Source organism: Colias philodice, chromosome 31 (genome assembly GCF_061535455.1).
Source record: "Colias philodice isolate Cphi_HAF_F1 chromosome 31, ilColPhil1 Martin Lab GWU primary, whole genome shotgun sequence".
Lineage (NCBI taxonomy): Eukaryota > Metazoa > Arthropoda > Insecta > Lepidoptera > Pieridae > Colias > Colias philodice.
This window is the reverse complement of record NC_143116.1, coordinates 1,942,177-1,965,253: the sequence shown is the minus strand read 5'-3', so window position 1 is coordinate 1,965,253 and position 23,077 is coordinate 1,942,177. Positions and strand designations below refer to the sequence as shown.

Sequence of the window (23,077 nt, the reverse complement as noted above, 5' to 3'; positions counted from 1 at the left end):
TAAATGGGCTATCTAACACCGAAAGAATTAAAATCGGACCTGTAGTTCCTGAGATTAGCGCGTTCAAACAAACTCTTCAGCTTTATATTAGTATAGATTACTTACCAAGTCCCATTTTGCAAGTTCTCAGTGCCATTCTTCCCCAACTTAGTGATGTTATCAGCGTCACTATCCCACTCTTCTACGGGCCCCACGCTGAAGGTAAGTGGTATGACCCATTTGGGGCCCGGTGGTGGTTTCGTCCCCACAGTGGGGCGTCGGGTTGTGGTTGTTGTTGATGTTGTTGTTGTCGCGTTTATGTCCTCTTCTAGTATTTCCGTGAAGTTCTCTGAATTGAAATATAGAATAAAATGTAAAATTGCCATATATTTGCATCAAAGTAGAGAAAAAAGCAAAGATTGTGCTGTTGAATCTTCTAGAAGTAACTTTTTTTTCTTTCAATTAAAGTAACATAATATAATGCTGAAAAATTTATACCATTTATTGAAAATCTAAATGCCATCTGTGAAGAAAGAAATAGCTGGAGAGCCAGTGAACCCTGGGACTAACGGTCTCCCTGTAAGGCTAGAAATTTGTATACTTACGATTTATGGCATTCTAAGAGCAATATCCATGACCTGGCAGGCGTCAGCCCTGCACGTCATCAGCCCCTTTATTTTTTAAACTGTTAAAAAAATTGGTTTTCTAAACTTGTTTCTGTAAATTTGAAAATTTAATAGGATAAAGTTTATTTATTGTACATCTTAAAAAAAAATTTACAGGCGATTACAATAAGCAGAAGTATATGACAGATCAATTAGAAAACGCACAGTTGATGGGGTACAATAAATAAACTTTATCCTATTAAATTTTCAAATTTACAGAAACAAGTTTAGAAAACCAATTTTTTTAACAGTTTAAAAAATAAAGGGGCTGATGACGTGCAGGGCTGACGCCTGCCAGGTCATGGATATTGCTCTTAGAATGCCATAAATCGTAAGTATACAAATTTCTAGCCTTACAGGGAGACCGTTAGTCCCAGGGTTCACTGGCTCTTGGACCAAAACTAAAAATGTGCAAAATTTTCATCAAAAACTGCCTTGCAAAGTATTTCTAATTACAAAAATTTCATCTACCCTCATTTTTTCCTATTTTTTATTACTCACCAGGCTCATAAAATAGTTCTTCCAACTCCGCTCGTAAATTGATAGTTAGTAGGTGATTTAACATCGGCAGCTCGGGATTTGGCGGTTCTGCTGACATCACGAACCTGAAGTGATGAGATTTTTGTTCAGGTGTAGGTCGTTTTTTACACTACATATATTATGTGCATGAGTTATTTACAAGAACAGAGGAATAGAATTGTTTATAAAGTATGGTTTTTGAAGTTTCTTTAGGCGCGTTGAGAGTATCTATAATTTCAAGGTCACGTCGTGGCAATACCGGCATTGCAGTAAGGCGACTATTTTATTGTTTGTAAATAAATGTGTGTCTATGTCTATTTTGGTATCTTAGAATTTGCCAAAAAAGTTCCACTTCACACACGCTCTTTTTTCTTCTACATTGTTTTTGTGAAGTTCACCATCGATACCTAGTCTAATTTTGCTATTCTGTGATCTAATATCAGTCGTATCCTATTTTGTCCTACTAATGTTATAAATGCGAAACTTTGTGAGGATGGATGTGTGTGTATGTTTGTTACTCTTTAAATACTTCTGAACCGATTACAATGAAATTTAGCACACATATAGAGGGTAACTTGGATTAACACATAGGATAGGTTTTATCCCGAAAATCCCACGGGAACGGGAACTATGCGGATTTTCATTGAAAACGCGGGCGAAGCCGCGGGCGGAGAGCTAGTGATATAGGTGATTAATACCTCTCCTGCCGCACTTCCACGTGTCTAGGTTAGGTTAGGTTAGATTTCCCCACGTGAAAAAAAAAGGTTAGGTTAGGTTAGTACATGTGCGTGTGTCTGTGTATGTGCGTGCGTGTGCGTATGTGCGTGCATGCGTACGTGTGTGTGTGTGTATATAAATAGCGCTACCTCTCCGTACCGTACGGCTACGTGCCTAGGTTAGGTTAGGTTAGTATAATTGTAAGTAGTGTATTTGTATAGAATTATAGTGTTAGTCAGTACCGCATTGGGTTTATCTTGTAAAGGTTATTGATTTATGTAATAATAAATAAATAATTGTGTGTGTGTGTGTGTGTACCTCTCCTGCCGCACGGCCACGTGTCGGTTGCTGGGCGCGGCGCTGAGCAGCGGGTATCCCGCTCGCTCGCACCACCCGTCCCACGCGTGCGAGGGGGACGCGCCGCCCTCTTGTGTCAGCGCTCGCCACAGGTCGCTATACGGACATAATATATAAAGAGTTTAGTAGTTCTAAATTTAAAACATATAAAAAAGACGGGTTGCACTGGGGGAGTGCCGGCAGAAGTGAAAACTTGATTATTAACTTGATTATTAACGATTATTAACATGCTCAATGTTTGATATCCATCCGTCTTACGCTTTTTCGATGGTCACGTGTCCTGACGCGAGTTTAAGATTTTATACCCAACGACGATAAAGAAGTTTTCACTTCAAAAAATTCACTCTCATCATTTTTCTCCATCGCGCCAAAAGAAGTATAACTTCAAAATGTCAAAAATTCTTCCCCTATCCCTTTCACACCTAACTTGGCAAGTTGTGAAAGGGATAAAAAAACATACAGGCGTCATTCAAGGTCATATTGTCTTGTTACAAGTTAATGTTCATACTGAAATCTCCAGTCTATTAGATATTTATTTATTTATTTATTTATATGATTTTCCAACAAAGGATAGTCTATATTATTTTACATAGCTTACAATTAAATACAATATGGTCTACTGCACCTTCAATAACAGGAAAATACAACATTACATTAGGTTAAATACAATATGTCAATTTACTGAAAATAAAATATAATTTAAACTAATTTTTTTATATAATAATAATTTTACATTTTAATATAATAATATTTTGAACGTCAAAGTGCTTAAATAAGTATGTTATTCCAATTAAATTCATATAAGCTTCGTGCTAGAAACTTCCCCCCCCTCCCCCCACTTACCGAGCATCAGCGCTGGCAGTGCGATGATCCCGCAACAACCGCGCTAGAGCAGCCCGCCCGGCTGCTTCACCGGCTGCTTCTATCGCCATACTTACTATTGCTGCTCCCTGTGTTTAAAGTTTTTGAAGTGAAAACTTCTTTAGCGGCGTTGGGTATAAAATCTTAAACTCGCGTCAGGAGTCAGGACTCAGGACACGTGGCCTGATCGAAAAAGCGTATTTGAATTGATCGAAAAAGCGTATTGAATGAATTCTTTGAAAGCAGGGCCACTACCAACTAAGCCAACCGGTCAGTCATTTGGTAGTTTCATGCGTTGATAACTTATTTTAACACTTCTTTTCATACATTATAATCTTTAGTCGGCTATCTCTAAATAAATAAATAAACTCAAAAATCATAACATTAGAACGATTTGTAGCGAGTTGAAAAAAGGCGAACAAACATACACACTTTCGAATTTATCAGTTAGTAAGGCAAGGATATTGTAACTGGCAACAGTTACAATTATGAAAAATGTACGAATTAATGCCCAATAATGAATGACCTTGCAGCATTTAAAATAACATATTTCTCACTAAAATTAAAAACTTATAATATAAATAACTTAATTAAGTTTTCAGCTACATACCTTATGTAAAGATAATTCGTCTGTAGCGCCTTCTATATCCGCTCTTTCAAGTCTCGGGGAAGCTACTGCACGAACTGATGTGCTCGAATCTAAACTGTTTAAATAATGGGCGATTTTTCAATCCTTGCTTAAAATTTATCCGTCCAATAAAGTATTACACGAACATTTTAAAATGTCACCTGTAAACTGTCTTAAACGGACAATTAGGATACATTTTTGAAATGGTAGTTTAATACGTTATTCGATGAATAAGTTTTAGCCAAGGATTGAAAAATCAGCCCTAAGTAAATAATAATATTAATGAGACTATGATATTAATAAAAGTAGTATAAGTTTGTAAGTATGTGTGGATATATAAATGTATGGGTTGTTAAAAATATTGGAATATTTTGTTTAATTTGAACAATATAATAGTTAACGTGATGTCAATTTTTTTTGTGAATTAGAGAGTTTAATTGCAAAAATTGTTCTAATTCCAAAAATGCTGGAATTGTTTGTGTAATTGCAACAAAATGATATGATGTCCATATTGGAACGTATTGTTGTTGGAACGAAATAATTTGATGTATTGAAATAATTTGATGTAAAATGTTGGAAAGTTTAGTTTCGTTGGAAATAGATAGCGTGTTATGAAATGTTGGAATGTATTGTTGCTGGAACGAAATAATTTGATGTTAAATGTTGGAATGTTAAGTTTCGTTGGAAATAGATAGCGTGTTATGAAATGTTGGAATGTCTTGTTTGATCGGAATAAGATGATTTGATGTAAAATGTTGGAATGTTTAGTTTCGTTGAAAATAGATAGCATGTTATGAAATGTTGGAATGTATTGTTGCTGGAATGAAATAATTTGATGTTAAATGTTGGAATGTTAAGTTTCGTTGAAAATAGATAGCATGTTATGAAATGTTGGAATGTATTGTTTCTGGAACGAAATAATTTGATGTGAAATGTTGAAATGGTTTACTTAATTTAAAGCTAGTAGTGCGGTATAAAATGTTGGAATGTTATGTTTAATTGTAACGTGATGATTAGATGTGAAATATTGGATTTTTTTTTTTTGTTGTTTTGGAAGCATATAAATTTAATTTTGCCAATAATAACTCAGGCCCCGGAATCACAGACACAATAGAAAATCTATTGTGTTGTGGACCGATCGGGCCGTTCGGGGCTCAATGGGGTAATGTTGCATAATTTGAAACTTCTATGTATATATTATGTGTTGTGAGTATGTATGTATGTATATCTACTCACGCTAACGCCGGCAGCACGTGGTCCAACAATAAAGCATCATCCCGTCTCTCAGTGGGTCCCAAAGGTGCCCGCTCTTGAAGCACCGCCGTTAGAGCTTCCAGCAGCCACTGGGCGGACCACCAGCGGGGGGATACTAGCCCACCGAACCACTACAAGTGTATACATAAAAAATAAAATTTACTTAGATATAAATCCTACTAATATTATCCATACTAATCCATACTAATATTATAAATGCGAAAGTAACTCTATCTGTCTGTCTGTTACTCAATCACGCCTTAAATACTGAACCAATTTGCATGAAATTTGGTATAGAGATATTTTGATATCCGAGAAAGGACATAGGCTACTTTTTATCCCGGGAAATAGGATAGGTTTTATCCCGGAAATCCCATGGGAACGGGAACTATGCGGGATTTTCTTTGACTGCGCGGGCGAAGCTGCGGGTAGAAAGCTAGTAAAAAATAAAATTTACTTATATATAAGTGAAGTCCCATGTCCCCAAGTGGGGTAAGGGGCAGATCTTAGAGTATATATTACAGTAGTATAGAGCGAGTGTATTGCACAAATTGCTTTGTGCACATCGTAGGCAGATGAGCTATAGATAATATATAGATGTGTGTGTGACAAATAGGGATGGGTAGGTATCAATTGCGTGCCGAGCTATCGATAAGTTATGTAAATAAATATGTATCTTTTGTAAATTTTATGTTCAATATGTTATTTAAGGAGAAATGTATGAATAAAGTATAAATATGTCATTTTAAATTTGTTTGCCAAGAGAATAAAGTGTTTATTCCATTTGAATATTTCTTATATTCATTTTAAGTACTTAAAAAAAATATGTTTATGAATATCAGCAAAACGAGTTCGATATTAAAGTTAATAAAATAAAAATTCGGGTTTGGTGCTATTTCTTTAATAATAAATGAAACAATAAAAATAATGTTTTAAAAATGTTAGTTAAATAAAAATAAGAAATAATTAGTAATTTAAAATGATAATATAATAAATCATATAAATAATTTTTTTATTTAATTTTATCCATTCTACTATAAAATGTTCAAAATCAATTTAGCGGTTCAGAAAATATATCGTAACATTACATACTTTACATTTACACTATAATACATTTGCATTCATAATATTAGAAAGTCTATCATACAAAATACACCACAAATTTATTTATAATACATTTTTAAAAGAGTTTTAATTTTAAAGTTAAATAAATAATTTGTTAAAATATAGTTCTTCTAGTAAACTTTATATCGAGTACAGCGTTGGTCAGGTCCATCACTAAGCCTGATCACGTGGCGGCAGTGAGGTGCGCGAGCGAGCCTGCGCGTGTCCGCCTCCCACCTCCCCTTCACCCCCGCGATGCTAGATTTATTTTCATAAAAATAAGTATAACAATCGACTTACTGATGAAATGTGATACTGGATTTCAATTTTGTGTATTTTCTAGTATCGTTTTTGCAAGATATAACTGCACATTTCACCATGTTTATTCCTAGAAATGAATAAAAATCCAGAGCAACGCACTTCGTCAGCACTCAACCACGACTACGAGCGCGCGCGGCGGGAACGTCGTGTTTTTCCCACCTGTGCCTACTGTTCCCACTTGGTTGTTCGCGCTCTATAGATATCTATACTCTAAGGGGCAGATGCATTATACATCTGTTTCGCTGATCGATTTTCTTTAGAGACAAGTAGGTGATCAGCCTTCTGTGTCCTGTCAGACCGAGACATTGTTTTTCTTCGTCTCCACCGGGAATCGAACCCAGGACCCCTCGGTGTTACGCTCACGCGTCAACCACTGTACCGAGGAGGCGGTCACTTATATATAAATCCTACTAATATTATAAATGCGAAAGTTTGTGAGGATCGATGTGTTATTTGTTGTGATATTTGTTATTCTCTCGATTACAATGAAATTTAGCACACATATAGAGGGTAACTTGGATTAACACATAGGATAGGTTTTATCCTGGAAATCCCACGGGAACGGGAACTATGCGGGTTTTTCTTTGAAAACGCGGGCGGCAAGCTGGTAATACCATAATAATAAGGGTCAAGTTTTTTTTTATCATGTGTTTTGACCCGTTTTTTAACGAAAATGTAAAAACTTATAAATTCGGAAAAATTCTTTTGTTTTCTTTTCTTACGTCTTAATAATATTATCTCCACATCATGCTTTAAAAGAGCAACTATGGAGTTTCTTGCCGATTCTTCTCCATAGATACTGCTTTCCGAATCGGTGGTAAATGTTAAAAATACTTATGTAATGACGATTCGAAAGTGCTACTAAATAGTAGTCTAATTGAATAAATGAATGTTTAAGTTTGAGTTTGAGTTTGAGTCCATACCTGTTGAGCCAACAGCCTGGCGATAGTCTTGGTGTCGCTAAGTGTGACCGGCGACAGAGTGATGAGTCCCCAGCCTTCAGAGTATGGGCTGTTACTTTCTATTACTACTATATCTGAAAATGAATACTAATATTATAAAGCTGAATAGTTTGTTTGTTTGAACGCACTTATCTCAGGAACTACTCGGTGTTGGATTTATCGAGGAAGGCTATATGTCATCACGCTAAGACGAACAGGAGTGGAGCAATGCGGGTGAAACCGCGGGGCACAGCTAGTAATACATAATTTGTTTCTTGTATTTGTTATAAGCCAGAGTTGATACAGGGAAAATAAGTGTCACTGGAATAATGTAGCTTTCTACTGTGGTAAGAATTTCTTAAATCGATAAAGTAGATTTGAATATTAATACAAAGAAAAAAATCAAATCAAAATCAAATTAATGCAAATTAACATAAAATTTAGGGAGCCTCCCTTAATAAGCTTGAGTATTAATTATTAATTATTAATTATGTATTATTGGTGCTATATATAATTTAGCTTTTTAATGGTGAAAAAAGTTAAAACAAAAATCCAATCAATTCCCAGTGAAAGATATTATGACAAACACATAAATTTTAAATGAAGAAAGAAAAAGGCTTATTACAAAATGCTACAAAAAAATTCAGTTACAAAAATAATGCTAGATTGAGTGTACATAAGGCTAACTTACCGAACTTAGGTAGAGGGTACGATGTATTCAGCTCATAGGCATACAACTGAATTGTTTTTTGCACCCATTCTAGAAGTGGGCTGGAAATAAAATTATTTATTTAATAACTTTTTATAAAACTTACTACATAATATTTTAAACGTGAAAATTGATAAGGACGCGAGCTCGAATCCCACCTCACGATCACTTTTTTATCACGGTTTCACTTGCTTCACCTGTATGTTTGTATGTAATCGACTCATTCACACTCGATTTTGATCCACATTAAACGGACAGATTTAATTCAAACTTGATACACTTATCAAGGATCGGTGACAATACAATAATTTCATGAGCTTTAGCGTGTTTTTTTGAAGTGAAACTTCTTTATCGGGGTTGGACAAAAATTTAGTGTAACATTTTTGCGTTACGCCGTACGCGTGACATTTTTGCGTTACGCCGTACGCGTGACATTTTTGCGTTACGCCGTACGCGTGACATTTTTGCGTTACGCCGTACGCGTGACATTTTTGCGTTACGCCGTACGCGTGACATTTTTGCGTTACGCCACACTCGTGACATTTTTAAGGTCATAAAGAAGTTTCACTTCTTACGTGTGTACTCTAGTACACGCATACATTTTTATTTTTTTTAATAATGTTATTGTAAGAAATTACACGCGAGGCCGGGTTAAATATTAGTTTGAATAGATAGGCACGATTCGTACGAATGCGCCACGAGTCAAAGGAAAGCGGCCTTTTATAGCATTCGACAGTTAAGCATGTTCGGACAGGAAACAGTAACAACTAAATTGACAAAACTATTCATCCACAAAAATATTAAATCAAAAGTTACGAATAATATAAAGATTTTTAACTCACCCTCCCTCATCCAGCACGCCCTGCCTATCGCTATACAAGCTAATCTCCGGGGTTTCCTCAACATCAGGCTCAGGCGTAGCCACAGTAGCAACTTGTATAGCGCGTCGTTGTAACCGACACACGGTGAGAGCAATCATGTGTGGAGACATGGGAGGGGTTGTCGCGAATTCGTCTTGTAACTATGGAAAAACAACAAAATATGCAAAAAAAAATTGGTTGTTTGTAAAGTAGGTTTACGATCGAGATGTTTACGTGATAACGTGTTATTGGTGGCAGCGCTCGAGATGAGACGGGAGATCGGTCCGTCTCTCTCTCGTTATACCTGCGATCGCGCTCGTGAGGTTTTGGTGTGACACAAGTTTCTGAACATGTCACCCGACTAAAACGATTTTAAAAACGTTATCACGTTAACATCTATCACGAATTCTCCCTGTAATAGGAAAAGGGGGAAAACGCAAAAAAAATATTTTTCGAAAAAATTGCTTTTTTGTATTCACGGTTTGTAGAACTAGAGTGTAAAGTTATATGATATTCTGTAGGTATATGTATATTATGTAGTTTTTATGTATGTATAGCGCGACCGACGTTGTAACCGACACGCAATAATATGTTTCTAATTAAAAATTGAAATTTTTTTTTCGAAACTATTGCATTTTGCTTGTCATATGCTTGAAAGTAGTCCCGGTTTGTAGAGACTAACTATAATTATATGTAGTGCGTTATAATAGTAACTATATGTATGTAAGAAGTTGAAGAATGTAAAGAGATATGATATTTTGTCGTGTTAGGTAATATTCGCAGATTACAATGACAATATACTTACAAGTCGATGTCCCAAATAGAATCCTGCTTCTTCTGTAGCAACTATTGGCATATTTGTTAGAGAAACGTGAAATCTGAAAAATATAATAACAAAATACAATATTTATAAGCATTTTTTACACATAGTTATTTAAAATGACATTTCCTTTCACTTTTAAAAATCGATTATTTCATGCGTTATTCTGGTACACACAGATTAAAGCTACATCACCGCCAAGTATCATCCAAATCCGTCCAGTAGTTTTTTCGTGAAAGAGTAACAAACATACATTTAACAGAAACTTTAGTATTTACGCTTATTTTACCTGTATGTTTGTATGTAACCGCCTCTTTCAGACTCGATTTTGATTTTAAACAGACAGATTTAATTCAAACTTTGTACACTTATCAAGGATCGGTGACAATACAATAATTTCGTGAATTTGGCGTATTTTTTTCGTTTTTCTACACTTAATATTATTTTAACAAATAAATAACTTACCTATCCCTAACTATAGTTAGTTTAAAAGTAGCTCGTAAATACGGTTCATCAAAACATGGGAACACGGAACGAGCGTGTGTCAGCCAGAGACGTGATATCGCACAACGACTGGAAACAAATAAATATTAATTATTTATTGAATATTGAATGAAACACAAACAATTTTTAATGCATATTGAATGATAACAAAAAATCTGTAAAATGAATAAATTTTTGCAAAATATAATAAACTAGCTTTCCACCCGCAGCTTCGCCTGCGCAGGCAAAGAAAAACCCGCATGGGAACTATGCGGGTTTTCCGTGGGATTTCCGGGATAAAACCTATCCTATTTCCCGGGGTAAAAAGTAGCCTATGTCCTTTCTCGGGTATCAAAATATCTCTATACCAAATTTCATGCTAATTGGTTCAGTAGTTAAGGCGTGATTGAGTAACAGACAGACAGACAGAGTTACTTTCGCATTTATAATATTAGTATCCAGGATTATTAATATTTTTTTTTACTATTAAAAATAATGATAATATGGAAAACCAAAATATTATTTAAAAGAGGTCAGTAAATAGAATTATAGAAATCTCATTTTTTTATTTACTGTAACATAAAAAATAAAAAATCAATTAATCTTTATAATATTTAAATTGCGTCCAGTTATTTCTATTAAAAAAGATATTATATCTTATTATTAAAAAACTTTGAATATATACATATACAAAAAATACTTACTGTCTTTGTGTACCGGTCAAGAAGAAACCACGTAGTTTTTCACTCCTATCCAATTTTGTAATAAACCGAAGACTCAGAGTGTAATTATATTTTCTGCGTAATTTATCCTGAAAATTAATCATTTTCATAATATTATAATTAAATTAATAAGTCATACCTCATAACTCGTGTTAAATTGTATCGTTTAAAATAATAAGTCATATTCAATTCATTTTTAAACTCATATTTTTAAGTTATATAACTCATGTCACATGACTCATATTGTGTAACTCGTGGTATTGCACTAATTTCTTAAAATTTGTTTTGTTTTGTATCATATCCTACACATTTTCAAAGAATTTAGTACACATAAAAGGTAATTTACACATTTTCAAAGAATTTAGTAAAAGAAAAGGAAACTTTCAAATAAAAATAAACATCAAAATCGTTCCACCCAGTCGAAAGCTCTCGGGTAACAAATACATAAAATATACAGTCAAATCCTGAACCCTCCTTTTGTTCAAGTCGGTTGAAAATAATCTATCACTTAAACCTTACCTTAAACTCAATATAAGTCTGTTCAGCCGGCGGAAAGTCCAAGGCCTTAACAATCTTAGGGCCAATCGTCCCTGACTTAAATAGGGCCCTTTCAGTCACATTCATGTCCCTTATATTTAGTACTACGAATGTCGTGTCGCGATCCACTTTGAAATCTATTGATACTTCCCCTGAAATTACATTTAAATTTAATTTTAAAGCATAAAAAATGACTTTTTCCCACATCCTAAATGATAATTGGTAATTTGTATATTCTTAAAAAAATCATTCAAATTCGATGCAATTTAAAAACAGAAGAATGGTTACGCTAATTGTCGTGATCACGGTGTTAAAATGGTGATCACGTTCACGGATCATTGTCAAGGTGACTATACAGGGTATCCCACCGTCGGTAAACTAAACTCAAAGGAGATTATAGTTTTGCATACGCTGAGTACGTTAAAAATGCTTATAAAATTCTAGACGCATTTTTTTTAAATAGATGAATTCTTAAAACTATGTGTACACCACAGATCACAGAAACTAAAGGGAGATATGGTTAGGGGGCGGGGCCGGTGTCGCAGCAATATGCCCAAAAAAAGAACAAACTGTAGCGGTGCTGTATACGTACGTCTAGGACATGCACCCGGGTTTACCCGGTTCCGAAAAACCCGGGTAAACCCGGGTTTTTTGATGATCTTGAGAACCGGGTCTGAATAGTATGAAACCCGGTTCTCCCGGTTCCGACCAAATTATTAAAATATAAAGTATTATTTATATTTTGCTGCATTATTTTAACAAATTTATTGTATCTGGCAACGTCAGACTCACGTGCATCGCGATTTTTCGTGCCACGCCTCAAGCGTGGCTCTGATTGGTTGTCTAACCTTAGATGCTATGAGTTTCCTACGTTTGTATTACCAAAAAAAAATTAGGCTTCGAAAATGACAAAAATTAGGCTACAGAAATATTTTTATTAGATTTGTCGTGAATTTGAAAACCTGTTGATTTTACTGTTTCATATAATGATCCAGTCATGTTTTTGGTATCAAGCTGAAATTTATATCGAAAACTCAAGTCTTCGGTCCCTTTTATGTGAAAAAGTCAAACTCACAAGCCAACGCATCAAAAGATACAGCTGAAAATTTTCGCAAATTTCGACATTCGCATGGGACTCAAAACCTACAGCTGGGTACTATTCATGAACACAGAGCCTTTAAATTTGGTAAAAGTAACGTCTTATAACACAGATAAAGGAAAAATTGTTAGAAACATAAATTTTAAAGTTAAAACATTATAAAAAATATTTTTCGGAGCCCTCGGAGCGCGAGTCCGACTCGCACTTGGCCGGTTTTTTGCTTTACAGTTTGCAGTTCATGAATAAGGTTTATATGTGATATTATGATAACAAGGTACTTTTATAAGACTGATAAATAAAGAGAAGTATTGAAATTATGTTTCTTTATTAGTTTAATAAAATAAGACACAAGCTGCGTAAAATAAAAGGCCCATCAGGTACTTTTACAGTTACTTTTGTTTAATTTCGTATTTTTTTCCGAGGTATTATAAAAGAACCGGGTAACCCGGTTCTACCCGGTTCTGAGCTCGATTTGGAACCGGGTTTCAGAAACTTGGAACCGGACTCGGTTCTGCATGCCCTACGTACGTCACTTACAATCTAGTGTGCGAACGAATAGTCGCTCTCATATTTTTGTGTGATGACACGCACACAACGCGAAGTATTGTTTTGATTTTGTTTACTGCAGTTGTGTGCGTAAATTTTTTATGAGACACGGTTTCGTACTCAGCGCAAGCGATTGGCATCTCTCTAGATCTCTATGGTGTACACTGTACACCTTTAACAGGCAACCCGCACGTGAGCTATAGTTTAAGATTATGTTTTCATAGACAAAATTCTTGCATTAGCGAAGTGGTAATAGCCGGCCGCGGCTGGGCGAAGCTAGAGAAGAAAATAAATAACTATCTATTAAAGAAAATCGCATCAAAATCCGATACTTAGTTTTAAAGATTTAAGCATACATAGGGACAGAGAAAGCGACTTTGTTTTATACTACGTAGTGATTAAATTACCTCTCATTTCGCCAGTAGTTAAGTTAGGGTGTAACCATAGGCTATAATGCTTCGGTATAATGAATGTTGGTAATCTAGCACCTCTCCATGGAAATACCATACCATTTGTCGCTATGCGTTCTCTGGAAGAGAAACATACATTTTCCGATTTTTAATAACGTGTTGCAGGTTTGACATTTATCGATATATGTACAAAGCTTAATATCTATATACAGGGTGTAATCGTTAAGTGTGCACAGGCGATTATTCCGTAACTATTGCAGATATCAAAAAAACTTTAAACTGATATCGATCGTACCTAATGAGTTAAATGGCAATAATAACTCTTTTAAATAAAACGAGAAATATCCAAAAATGTTACCTTAAACACCGTACGTTGTTTGTTTCCCAAAGATGAATAAATAAATAAATTAACGATTACACCCTGTATACAGTATGATGATAATTCAGTGTATTAAAGAATACATTTTAAATGCTATTGAAATGGTAAAGTTGATTTTGAGTATGAGTTAGAGTATTAATTTGTGTTTGAGTTTCAGTTTAGGTTAGAGTTTGAGTACTCACTTGTTAGCAACAGTGGAATTTTCATCCGCCTCTGTAGGTGTTTGTCCAGGAAGAAGAACGTTTTCACTCGAACATGGACATTCTGTATATGGGAATACAGTTCAAAATCATTACTAAACTATAACTAAAATTATTATTACTAATTTCATTTAATTATTCTTCATGCAACATTTTTCTACATACATATCTTATTATTATCTTTTAACGTTCTTAATAGTTATTTACGTAAAAGAAGGAATAAAAACAACGGGATTCATTCCCAGTAAAGTATGCCTAAAAATATCCGTTGTAGTTTTACAGCATTTCAATACTTAAAAATATTAAAAAAATTATAAAAAAAATGTCTGCAAAATAACAGAAAAACATGTGCAGTTATTATCCCGCCTAATCAATTTTTTATCATCACTACATTTTTTGTAGGGCCCCATGTCCCTGAGAGCCCCATATCTCAACTCACCAGCTTACATAACATAGCAGAGATCACTCAGTTCTGCCAGATTTTCCAACCTTTATGTACGGCCTTATGACCGCTAGGGTCTTAAGTCCCAACTTACCAGCCTGCGGTGTAGCATACACCACTAGTAACGCCGTAGCGAACATAGCAGAGAAAACTCCCGTCTCACTAGACAGAAGACCCTACGGCCCCTAGTAAGGGCCTTAAGTCCCAGCTTACCGGCTTGCGGTGTAGCGTACACAACTAGCAGTGCCGTAGCAAACACGAATTACACGTGCCCTGCCAGTTTTACCAACCTTTATGTAGGGCCCTATGGCCGATAGGGCCATTAGTCTCAACTCACCAGCCTGCGGTGTAGCATACACGACTAGTAACGCCGTAGCGAACATAGCAGAGAATACTAGTCCCGCAAGACAGAGGGCCCTGCGCTGTGAGCACACAGCCACTGGTGTGTCGCCCAGCTCCCGGGCCTCCCGGGCCTTGTCTGTGTCTGTAAAGATAGAAAATACGTAAAATAGTTATAGTGTTAAATCTTTTTTGAAGTGAAAATTTCTTTAGCGGCGTTGAGCACTTTTTCTGTAATGGGTATAAAATCTTAAACTCGCGTCAGGACACGTGACCTGATCGAAAAAGCGTAAGACGGATGGAGAGAACTCAACGTTAATAATCAAGTTTTCACTTCTGCCGGCACTCCCGGAGTGCAACCCGTCTTTTTTTTTGACGTGATTTGACTTGTACAATGTCTTAATATCTGTCAAATATATTAATACAATTATTTGCCATGGCCTTACAGGGCCATGTTGTAGATGTTGTAGACTCGATATTGTATTTTGTAACAAGCAATGAATAAAAATAAACAATAAAGACATATTAGATAAGCAAAAGTTAGACTTGATAATACATAAAATGTAAAAGATGTTTCAACTATCAAGCTTTTATGACTTGTATAATATACAAAGTGTTTTTTAAACTTCAATTCTTCTTTGTTTCTTTCTGATTTCTGACCATGCAATGTACATACTGTGTTTTAAAGTAAACATAAATTGACAAAGTTAGATATAATTTTAAAAAAATATTAAATTTACTAGCCGCGCCGCGCGGGTTCGGGTCATAGCGTGATGATATAATATAGCCCTATAGCCTTTCTCGATAAATGGGCTATCTAAAACCGAAAGAATTTTTCAAATCGGACCAGTAGTTCCCGAGATTAGCGCGTTCAAACAAACAAACAAATAAACTATTCAGCTTTATAATATTAGTATAGATTAGTATAGATAAATTAAGATAGATTAAATTCACTGACAACTGTATGAACAAAATAATTACCAGTATTTTTATCGAAAATATTATATCCTCTCTATTCTTTTCTATATTCACAGATACAAAAAGAATTAACAGGAATTACCAACTGCATAATAACACTTGCAACTGCTCTGCTCAAAGCGTGCTGAGTTTAAGTACATAATTCACACTTGATTCTCACTTAAACTTAAGTGCGAGACACTGGAACTTAAGTCAAAGGATTGTACTTACTTGACACTTACACTTTTGTGTGCTTCACTTCAAAGAATGAAATATACATACTTATATTATGTGCATGTGTTTGTATGTCTGTCATAATATGGTAAAGTATAATTTGTTGTGTAAGTTATACCCTTTTTTTTAAGTGGGGAAATCTTGCATTGATACCCACGGCCTCCGGGGGAGGGGCCATGGGTTATGTCGGATTCCTACCGACCAAAACCCCACTGTGTTCCGTCAAGCCGCATCAACGAGAGGGCCACGGGTATTGGTAGAATTCGTCCGTGACTGTGTAATCTATATTCTATACCTAACTGCGCTATGTTTTTCGTGTTAGTGTTTGTATACAGCTTTCCGCTCGCGACTTCGCCCGCTGTTTTAACGAAATTTCCAGAAGTTTTACCGATCAAAAAAATAGCCTATGTCACTCAAGCGCGGATCCAGGGGGGGGGTCACGGGGTCATGACCCCCCCCTGGGCTAGGTCCACGACCTAAGTGGACCACTAATTTAATATTAACTTTTTTAAATTAACAAATTAATACTGTTCAATATGATGTTTTTATTGAATTTTGAGACATAAAAAGTAATATAGAACAATGAAATTCATTACAAACGGTAACGGAAGAGAATATAACAAAAATTATAGAAAAAATTTATTATGGTCGACCTGTGGTCGTAATTTAAGGACAAATAACAGGTTTTTCGATTAAAAAAAAAACCATAACTGCGGAATAAGGTGTAATGGTAAAGTTGTATGTAATTAATTTTTTTTCTACAACTTTTGCTGTTACATTTTTCACACAAAACCTCAAATATCGAAATATCCCAGTTCGTGGATAAGACATATAATAGCAATTTTTTTTTTCAAATGAACACTATAAAATACAGTCAAATTACAACAAAAAATCGGCCAAGTGCGCGTCGGACTCGCGCACCGAGGACTCCGAGCAAACATATTTTTTCATTATGTTGTATCTTACAATTTTGTTTAAAGGATTTTTTTCTTTATCTGTGCTTGTAACTTGTAACTAAGTGCTTAAGTCGTTGCTTTTAACCAAATTTCAAGACTGTGTTCACGGGAAGTACCTTGTAGGTTTTGATTGATGATTCCCTTGCAAGTAGTTGCGAATTACAGAATATGCGGTTCTAATTGCTTTTTCTTCAGATTGCGTTGACATAGAATTTGAATTAAATAACAGATTTAAGTTATTATAGACCTGAGTTCTGATGTGAATATCAATTAAATACATGTAGACGTTCATGAGTAAAGGGATTGTAAGTTTAAAATTATTTAAAAATATATTTTTATTTAATTTAATTAAATAATTAGGGTTTTCGCAGTTATTACTACATCTGTGCTATAACACGATACTTTTTACTCAATTTCAAGACTGTGTTTACGGGACAGGGTACTCCCTGCAGGTATTGATTCCCTTGCTAATGGCGAAATCCTACGGTCCCTTGATGCTGTGAAAAATTCAAATGGTTTAGCCAACGCAATCAAAAGATTGCTGTAATTGCTGAAATTTTTCGACACTCCCTAAGAAATCAAAACCTACAGGGTAGTTCGCGAGTACACAGAGTCATGAAATTTAGTACAATCAAACGTCTTATAACGCAGACTAGCTTACCGCCCGCGGCTTCGCCCGCTTTCTCTAAAACCTTATAAATTATATACTATTCCTCTTGAATCACTCTATCTTTAAAAAAACTGCATCGAAATTCGTTGCGTAGTTTTAAAGATTTAATCATACATAGGGACATAGGCACAGAGACAACGACTTTGTTTACTAATTGCGAAAAGCATGAATTTTTCCTTAGATTATATCATTATAATATAAAAAAATATTAAAAAAAAAAATTAACTTACAACCCTGTTACTCATGAACGCTGACGTGTATTAAGTTGATATTCATACCAAAAACTCAAGTCTAAAATACCTTTACGCTTTAATAAAATCAAACTTCTATGTCAACAAATCAGAAGATACAGCCGTAAATGCCGAAATGCCGAAAATGCCGATTTCGCAAATTTCGACATTCGCAAGGGAATCAAAACTCAATACCTACAGGGTACTTCCCGTAAACTCAGAATCTTGAAATCTGGTACAAAGCAACATCTTATAGTACAGATACAGGAATAATTGCAAAAAATATATATTTTTCAAGTTTGTCTGCCTGTGAAGACCCTTTTTCTCAGGAACGCGTTGAGGTATCAATCTGAAATTCATACCGAATACTCAAATCTACGGTTCCTTATAGCTGTGAAAAAATCAAACTTATAAGCCAACGCAATCAAAAGATACAGCCATTTATGCCGTAAATTATCGCAAATTTCGACATTATCGCAAGGGAATCAAAATCTATAGGTATTGTACTACTTCCTGTGAACACAGAGTTCTGAAATTTGGTTAAAAGCAATGTCAGCACAGATGGAGGAAAAATTGCTAAAACATACATTTCATGTTTAATATCAACATTCGCAAGTGTTGCCAGGAATCAAAACCTACAGGGTACTCCCGTGAACACAGAATCTTGATATTTAATCTTTATTTAATAGAAACTTACGTCTTACAGCACAGATAAAGGAAAAATCGCAAAAAGCATAAATTTAATATTAAAACATATAAAAATGTTTGTACGGAACTCTTGGTTCGCCAATCCGACTCGCACTTGACCATTTTTTTTAAATCTACGTATCAATTAAATTACCAAAATATAGCTTTTGAAAATTGACCACGTCTATGTGACCCCCCCCTGGCACTAAAGCTGGATCCGCCCTTGATGTCACTCTTCAGATTCACTATCTCCTGACATACAAATCGTATCCTAAGTCGAAATCTAGGAACTCAAAAACAATCTTTTTCGACCCATTTGTTCGTGAGATTTTCGCGTGCTAACAAACATACTCTTCAACTTTATTTGTATAGAATAGAACTAATTCTAATGCCATAAAAACTCAAATCAACATTTCCTAACGTAAGCTTTTCCTTTGTTAAGGGTTAATAGAGATATAGAAATTATGTCAAGAGCTCTAAGAGCCCTTGAGACGTGAGCCTAGTGTGTTCACTGCCTAAATGTATCGATATAAAAATATTAATAATAATATATAAAAATTTAAAATATTGTTATAATCATTATTTATATTATACTAGCTGTGCCCTGCGGTTTTACCCGCAGTGCTATACTCCTGTTGGTCGTAGCATGATGATATATATAGCCAATAATAGCCTTCCCCGATAAATAGGCTATCTAACACCGAAACAATTTTTCAAATCGGACCAGTAGTTTCTGAGATTTTATTCCATCACTCTACGACCAACATGAGCGGAGCCACAGGGGTAAAACCACGCGGAGCAGCAGCTAGTACATTATTATTTATTATAAACCTGGTGTAGGTATTATATGTTACACATACGGACTGTTCTGTTTAAAATTTACTTCTGATGACTGATGTATAGGTTACATAAAGTTGATTTAAAGACGATTTAAAACCTTTTTAGCAATTATAATATCATTTTTAAGTTTTATACACTTGCAACAAAAGCATATTCAAAAATTACGATTTTATGTATACTTTTCTTTAACTCCCAATAAAACTATAATTTAATAAAATAATGTAAGTAACTTACCCGCTAAAAAAGCTACATCGTCAAGATCTTGGTCCACCATGTTTCTCCAGGCCGCTGCTGTAACCATAGCAACGTGTTAACAATATGTACCAACAATAATTCTTCTATCTATGTGTATTGTTACGTCCTTACAAAACAACTGAACAAATTATGATGAAACTTCATGTATTGCAATCATTTCTGGATATTTTACATACATAATGCTATATCAAGTTATCATCTATCATTTTATCCAAATTCATCCATTAAATATAAAGATTACTGATTTTAATAACACTAAGAGCGTATCCGCACTATGCGGGTAGCAGCATTGCGGGTAGCCGTCCGGCTGACCGCAAGCACAATTATGTACGTAATATTCATTTCTATGCGCACTGTGCGGTCTGCGGTAGCCGCATAGCAGTGCGCATAGAAATGAATATTACGTACATAATTGTGCTTGCGGTCAGCCGGACGGCTACCCGCAATGTGGCTACCCGCATAGTGCGTATACGCTCTTATAATATAAAACTAGCACACGATAATTCATCTTCCGGTTTGTTCCGTCTACTTTCATGAAAAGAAACCCATGTAATAGAATATTAACGAAAATACATTTTTTGAACTACGAACTTTCCAAAAGCGTTTTCAAATTATTATAATAAAAAAGTTGTGTGGTTTTATGAGACCACGGTAAAAGTGAAACTTGGGCACAAAATTATCGTATTTGTACGATAATGACTCCGAACACTGCTTTATACCTACTCGGCAGCCGACCGTCACGCGACATGCGCTACACAGACCAAAAAGTTTGAGACGATGTAATAAAAGTTTCACTTTAAATACTAAAATTAAGTAAATTTAAGTTACCTATCAATTAAGATTTATAAGTTTTCACTACTATCAACAGTCCCTAAGACCGCTATGCAAATCTCTACTTTTTTATGAATATGTGGGTAGTAATAAATTTTGCTTACCTTTAGCTGACCCGTTCCTATCGGCCTTATATTTTCCGATTGGTTCCATTTGTATACCGTCCATTTCAGGCCCACGGCATAACGAAAAATACCTGAAACAATATCAAAGAAAGGCAAATAAAATAAACTTATTTATATAGAATTAGCTTACCGCCCGCGGCTTCGCCCGCTTTGTCTAAAACCTAATAAATTATGTACTAAAACCTTCCTCTTGAATCACTCTATCTATCAAAACCGCATCAAAATCCGTTGCGTAGTTTTAAAGATTTAAGCATACAAAGGGACACAGGGACATAGGGACAGAGAAAGCGACTTTGTTTTATACTATTTATATAGAATATACACTTATTTGTACAGAAATATAAAAAGTAATATCGTGTTACTATGTGGGTACAACTATACTCAAAATTTGTCCGTAGCAAAACTCTGCCTGTAATGCAGGCGTAGGCAGAGTTTTCTAAAGCGCGATACAATTATGGACTTTAAAGTTTGGTCATCACTACATCACTACATAGTATAAAACGAAGTCGCTTTTTCTGTCCCTATATCCCTGTATATGCTTAAATGCTACACAATGGATTTTGATGCGGTTTTTTTTAATAGATACAATGGTTCTCGAGGAATGTTTTTGTATATAGATTATTAGGTTTTGGACAAAGCGGGCGAAGCCGCAGGCGGAAAGCTAGTTTAAATTAATAATTTGAAAACATTACGTATACATATTATACATAATTTAATACCATAAACATTAATAACATTACAAATGTTAGGTAAACAAGCTTATAATTCTGGTCAAATATGTCGAAAAAATAAATTGTTGTTTATCGTCCTGTACACAATTATAAACAATTAATTGGAATGTGAAATTGGCTACATTTTGTCATCAAAAGAAATAGGGGAGGAAAATTAGTCGCGATAATAAGAGAAAAGCCGCAGGCGTAAGCTAATAACAATGATGACAAGGGGACAGAACAAATTAATATCTCTTTACAGTATGAAATTATTATTTAATACAAACAATGTTACAATAATTTATTTTATGTTTCGAAATCGTGTTTTATAAATCAAAGAAAATCTACGAATGAAATACACATTTTTTTACAGTTTTTGCAAATGCCTCTTTTAAACATTGTAAAATAGAGGTGTATAAAATACATATGTACATACTCGGATATGAAAACGATGGTGATTTTTTAGAAACTGTCTGTATTTGGTATAAAGACACTCCCTTCCCGAGGGATGGAAAATAATACCACATAATGCAGTGTTTTCTTTTTTTCAGGCACCTAAAGGGTAAACCTAAGTTAGGCATCTTATACACTGGTATAATAAAATTTGTTCATACGATACCTACTTACTAATATTATAAACGTATGTATGTCTGAGTGGCTGAAATACACTTCCGATTTGGATGAAATTTGAAATCAAATCAATCCAGGAGATTCGGATACAATTCATGTCAAACAAACATAAAATCAATTATTTTCTCTATACAATAAAAAGTGTAGAAGTTTTGCGAAGTTTTAACGATTTTCTTTCAATAATTATGACGATTATTATAATGAAGCTGTTTAAAACTTTTTTTGTTTTTATATTACTAGCATACCGCCCGCGGCTTCGCCCGCTTTGTCTAAAACCTAATAAATAATATACTAAAACCTTCCTCTTGAATCACTCTATCTATTAAAAAAAACCGCATCAAAACCGTTGCGTAGTTTTAAAGATTTAAGCATACAAAGAGACATAGGGACATAGGCGACTTTGTTTTATACTATGTAGTGATAATATACTCGTATAATTATATTCATACTGAAAAACAATGTTGCAAATTTCTCTATCACACAATATAACTTTAAATAAGTATCATTATGTAGTGGGAACACTATGGGTACATGAACTATGACCCCTTATACACTTATACATCTTCCCTTCCACACAGTGTACATTAACCCTAAACCGCACCATTACGAACTTGAAAAGCGCAATGCTGTGTACACTGAGCACTATAATCGAGTCATGAGTCATTGCACTCTTGGTCCGTGCACCCTCGCCCTTGCCTCTTATGAAAAAAGAAAAAAAACTAATGACGCGCAGTTACGGCGGGAAATTTTTTGACAAGATGTTTTTTTTTAGATCTTGTGGGAGGGCTGGGGATGTTCGATTTTCATGATTCACAGATTACCAATTAAAGGGCCGATGTCACAAGATGTTTTTAAAGATCTCGTTCGAAGAGGGGGTTTTCAATTTTTAAATTTGTCGCACATCGTATAGATTATTATATTATGGGCTATTTCCTCACTTTTTGGATGCTGTTTGATCTTCCATAGATTACTAAGTAATAGTGCGTGCTGTTTAGCTAGCACGTAAAATGACAATTTCATAGAAATGAAAAAGTATCTTAAAAAAGCGTCAAACAGACTA

The 23,077-nt window shown here is 34.8% G+C and overlaps 1 protein-coding gene across 3 annotated transcripts in view; it reads right to left on the bottom strand.

The window, feature by feature from the left end:
* Positions 1 to 23,077, bottom strand: part of LOC149475082 (uncharacterized) — a 38,209-nt gene that overhangs the window by 11,981 nt on the left and 3,151 nt on the right. The window contains exons 2-19 of one of the 3 annotated variants that reach the window (XM_089713826.1): positions 20,657 to 20,748; positions 19,701 to 19,757; positions 14,891 to 15,037; positions 14,094 to 14,175; positions 13,530 to 13,651; positions 11,460 to 11,629; positions 10,923 to 11,029; positions 10,201 to 10,308; positions 9,721 to 9,793; positions 8,898 to 9,076; positions 8,038 to 8,117; positions 7,329 to 7,441; positions 4,963 to 5,111; positions 3,709 to 3,802; positions 3,081 to 3,187; positions 2,199 to 2,333; positions 1,146 to 1,249; positions 106 to 328 (exon numbers count right to left, since the gene is read on the bottom strand). In XM_089713826.1, coding sequence (XP_089569952.1) covers positions 106 to 328; positions 1,146 to 1,249; positions 2,199 to 2,333; positions 3,081 to 3,187; positions 3,709 to 3,802; positions 4,963 to 5,111; positions 7,329 to 7,441; positions 8,038 to 8,117; positions 8,898 to 9,076; positions 9,721 to 9,793; positions 10,201 to 10,308; positions 10,923 to 11,029; positions 11,460 to 11,629; positions 13,530 to 13,651; positions 14,094 to 14,175; positions 14,891 to 15,037; positions 19,701 to 19,757; positions 20,657 to 20,720 — 2,114 coding nt within the window. In that variant the 5' untranslated portion in view covers positions 20,721 to 20,748. Of the gene's footprint in view, positions 1 to 105; positions 329 to 1,145; positions 1,250 to 2,198; positions 2,334 to 3,080; positions 3,188 to 3,708; positions 3,803 to 4,962; positions 5,112 to 7,328; positions 7,442 to 8,037; positions 8,118 to 8,897; positions 9,077 to 9,720; positions 9,794 to 10,200; positions 10,309 to 10,922; positions 11,030 to 11,459; positions 11,630 to 13,529; positions 13,652 to 14,093; positions 14,176 to 14,647; positions 14,701 to 14,890; positions 15,038 to 19,700; positions 19,758 to 20,656; positions 20,749 to 23,077 lie in introns of those variants that run through there. The other 2 variants (XM_089713827.1, XM_089713828.1) reach the window with 2 other exon arrangements.